The sequence below is a fragment of the Mchenga conophoros genome, linkage group LG2, assembly GCF_057382185.1.
Source record: "Mchenga conophoros isolate Kocher_MC1m ecotype Shallow Benthic linkage group LG2, M_conophoros_male_GT1.1, whole genome shotgun sequence".
Lineage (NCBI taxonomy): Eukaryota > Metazoa > Chordata > Actinopteri > Cichliformes > Cichlidae > Mchenga > Mchenga conophoros.
The window spans coordinates 9,777,465-9,781,648 of NC_140527.1; the positions used below are offsets into that span (position 1 = coordinate 9,777,465).

At 43.5% G+C, this 4,184-nt stretch overlaps 1 protein-coding gene across 1 annotated transcript; it reads right to left on the minus strand.

The window, feature by feature from the left end:
• Positions 1–308: 308 nt before the first annotated feature.
• LOC146581684 (TBC1 domain family member 2A-like) lies at positions 309–2,026 on the minus strand. The gene is made up of 4 exons (XM_085247076.1): positions 1,856–2,026; positions 1,586–1,771; positions 840–961; positions 309–510 (listed from the first exon to the last, which is right to left on the minus strand). Exons 1-4 carry the CDS (start codon positions 2,024–2,026, stop codon positions 309–311), a joined length of 681 nt encoding a protein of 226 aa, XP_085103202.1.
• Positions 2,027–4,184: the final 2,158 nt, after the last annotated feature.

The following is a 4,184-nucleotide window of genomic DNA, read 5'->3' on the forward strand; positions in this document are numbered from 1 at the left end:
AAATAAATAAGCTATCACATATTAATCCAAATGAATTCACTGAAATACATCTGCACATTTCTGCAGCCTGACTTATTACACACGTGAACACAGTACACATTTGTTTACTGCAAGCTTGTTTCAGAGATGTGATGCAGTTAAATCTGTATGCGTCTGTTTCCTTGTAGTGTTAGTAGAGATGGTGAACCTGACACAATCCTGTGTTTGGTGTGAAGGAAACCAGTTAACAGCCGGTTTAGTAAAATTCTCTTGAACTCATGGAAAACTCATCGTCGTCTCGAAGTGAGCAGCTGAAGCGTCCCGTGTGATCAGAGGTCCTCGTCGTCCTCGCTCACAATGACGTCGAGCTCTTTGTCTTTCCGTACGACGCTCTCGGTGATGAACTCCTTGTGCTGCTCCTCCAGCTCACGCAGCTCCGCCTGCAGGCGCTCCAGGTGGAGCCCTCGCCGGTTCCTCAGCAGCCGGCTGGGGAATGGGTTCATGTCGTTGAAGGCGATGCTGGTCAGCTTCCTGCATGGACACACGCAGGTGGAAAGGACTCGATCACCAACACAGAGGAACTGGAAACTGATCAGCTTGAGTGTTTCTGTTTTATGCTGCTTGATACTTCAGGTACTGCAGTTTGAGCAGGAAATACTGGACTGACTGGACCACATGTATCCGAGAGCTGCAGATACTTAAAAATCTTTAAATCGTTGTTACTGTGATCAGGGAAATTTAAACTTCTCACAAAATTTCAGTAAAAAGGGTTTGAAGCTCAAAGATTCAACAGCTACATCCGCTACACTTCTGAGAGTGTAACAGCTCGTAGATTAAGGCGGGTGGAGGCGAGTGCGTACCTGGCATTGGAGACGGTCTTTGTGAAGAAGCGTAGGTACTGGTAGATCTCCACGCTGTCGTGAATCTTCAGGATGTCGTCCTCTTTGTATTTGAACAGAGCCAGAGTGTATCTGAAGATCACCTGCAGCACAGACACGCATTTCATAACAGGACACTCACGCCACACAATTAATTGGAAACTTTGAGGAGGTGAGTCATAAAATTACTCTTTCAGTTGTGGTGCAGTTGGGCCCTTTACTCATTACAGCTCTGATCGATTTCCAATAAGCCACTTGGTTCCTCAGTTGCCAGATAATATTAACTTACTTGGTAGTTGAGCTTTAAGTTTAAATTAAACTTTTGGGTTGGATCTACGTGGCTGAAGCTGTTGTCAGCATTTATCCCTGTGTGGTATATATTTCTGTGTCTGAACTGTGATTTTATTTCCTGAGACAAACGATGTAAAAGCTGTGCTGCATTTGTCACATTGCAGAAACAAGCCCAAAGCCATTGTCCCTCTCATCGTCTGGATTTACGCTGCTTGTGGTAGACTGTGAGGTCGTTACTAGAATGATCTGCTTTCCCACTCCTATTTCATGTCACATGACAGTTCCCCATGCTTAGTAAACAATGTCTTATTACTCCTAAAATGTAAATAAAGACATCTAAAGGTGAAAACAAAATCATTTTTGTTTCCATGGACACTACTGTGGTGCATTCAAGTGTTGTCTGCATTTCTGTCATGGTGTGTTCGGGTGTATGGTACCTTGGTACCCTCATACAGGAAGGCGTCCCACAGAGGCATCAGGATGTCGCTGGGCAGACTCTCCACAAAAACCACCAGGAACCAGTTGAAGGTGACCAGAGCGACGTCAATGTTGTGATCCTCAAAGTGAGATGCCAGGCGAGGAAGCTTCTCCGCCATGAAGTCCTTCAGCACGCGCTGGTCCGCCTGAGCACAAAGACTCACAGAGATCAGCCTCACTGATCACTAAAACAGATCACAGCAGGCAAGCAGGTGAGTGTGTCTGCTGACCTGAGAGGCCACCAGATTCTTGGTGTAGTAGTCCTGAGGCATGATGGCTTCCACCACTGCCACCAGACACCAGAAGGCGTCTTCGTCACTTTGGAGGACCAGCAGAGCGAGGGCCGCTAACCTGTGGACATTCATGGAAGGTGACGTTGTGTCTGGAAGGCGGGTCCACATAAGAACTCAGATATAATATTTATATTTTTGTTCTAACCTGTTGAGTCCCTGGCAGCAGCCAATGGCAGGGTTGTGCCAGCCAGCAGGATGCTGCGGAGTTGCTGAAGGGCGGGGCTGGAGTCTGAAAGTAAGAGCTCGTTTAGACTCTATTCTGTGAACAGGCTTGCTCCCACGAATATGTGAATTCATCTGTAAAAGAGTTTAACTCTAATGCACCTGTTCCTCCTGCTCCCTGCTGCAGGGCGGCCTGTTGGACTACGAATGCCAGTGCGGAGCTAAGAAGATCAAAGAGGAGCTGTTGTTCTTGAACCTGCCAAAGTGAGTAACCTCAAATCGGTCCCCAAAGGCCTCAAACCACCACAGTTCAGTCGGTGTCAGTTTTGTTCATGTCATGTCCTCCTTGCGTCTTCCTTTGAGCCTCTCCTCTTTGTCTCATCTCTTTCAGTGTGCTGATCCTCCATCTGAAGTGGTTTACGTTCACTCCATCGTTCACCGTGGAGAAGAAGAACAGCCCCATTGTTCTGACACAGCAGCTGGTGATCAGCCAGGACACAGCCTTTACTGAAGAGGTAAGGGAAAAGGCACACCGTTCATTTCAAGTATGGATGGAGCCCATTTCTAAGCTAACGGGTGGTGCCGCTGCCCTCTCCCAGTAAACTGCTCGCTATTTGTTGGTCAGCGTGATCAGTCGTTTGGGCTCCTCAGCTTACAGCGGTGAGTGTGTGTTTTCAGACACATGTGCTGAATGCAGGTCAGCTTTGAAAGTTTATGAGACGTTAATAAGTGCGCCTTCTCCTCTCAGGACATTACGTCTGTGACGGCGTTCACCAGATGAGCGGAAGAGACGACGTCACAGACAGCCGGCTCACGTACGATGACGAGTTGGTCTGCCAGACCACGTGTGAGTCTGTGTGTGAGCAGCGGCAGAGAACAGCTTACCTGCTATTCTATAAAAGACAGGTGACGTCTCCCAGCAAACAGTCAGCATGTCTGTGCAAATATTCAGTGTAACTTGTAGAAAAACCCTCACACTCAGTTTATTTGTGTTTTTCTTTTTCTATTTCTTACTTTCTTTGCCGCACTAGAAAGGCAGCAGAGTCGGGACTCAGATCTGCAGCAACACCTTCATTGTTATTGTTATTATTGTTGTTAGTACTCTTGTTGTTATGATTGATATTGTTACTGTTATGATCAGTTTTATTATTATTATTATCATTATTAATTTTTTAATACATTTGTTTATCTTTATTATTATTAGTAGTAATGTTGTTGTTTATGTTGTTATTGTTATTATTATTACTGGTATTTTTGACATTATTATTATTATTTTGTTGTTATTGTCATTATTAGTAGAAGTAGTATTAGTTATATCATTTTTATATCAGCCTGGAGTGAACAACATGAAAGCATGGATCCATCCTCCCTCACATTCACAATTCAGGCTGCTGGTGTAATTGTGCGGGGGATATTTTCCTGGTACACTTTGGGACCTTTAAATGCTACAGTCTGAGTATTGTTATGACCACAGTGTACCCTCTTCTGATGGCTGAAAGTAAAAGGGGGTCCAGTACCGGTTCCGGTACCAGGCCTACTGACAATTTAACATAATGTAAAATGGTAACATTGTAAACAGAATGTTACAATTTAACATAATGTAAATGGTAACATTGTAAACAGAATGTTACCATTTAACACAATGTAAAATGGTAACATTGTAAACAGAATGTTACCATTTAACACAATGTAAAATGGTAACATTGTAAACAGAATGTTACCATTTAACACAATGTGAAATGGTAACATTGTAAACAGAATGTTGCCATTTAACATTATGTTAAATATAACTAACGGATTTACTTTACCAAATGGACCATCCCGGCCTTGCCGTATTGGTCTATTTGATTCACCTTTGTTTTTATTGTTTATTTTATTTTCACTTGCTACACATAGGACAGACATGACTGGGGGAAAGAAAGGGGAGAAAGAAAGAGGGAAAGAAAAACAGCAGGGAAGAGGAATGGTGATAAAGGGCAAAAAACAAAAACCAACAAAACAAACAGACAAAAAATATATATATCAGTCACTTCAACTCAAAGAAGTCCAGACGCTTTTCTTTCCAAGCTCCTTTGACTGACTGTTAGGACAACTTATTTATTGC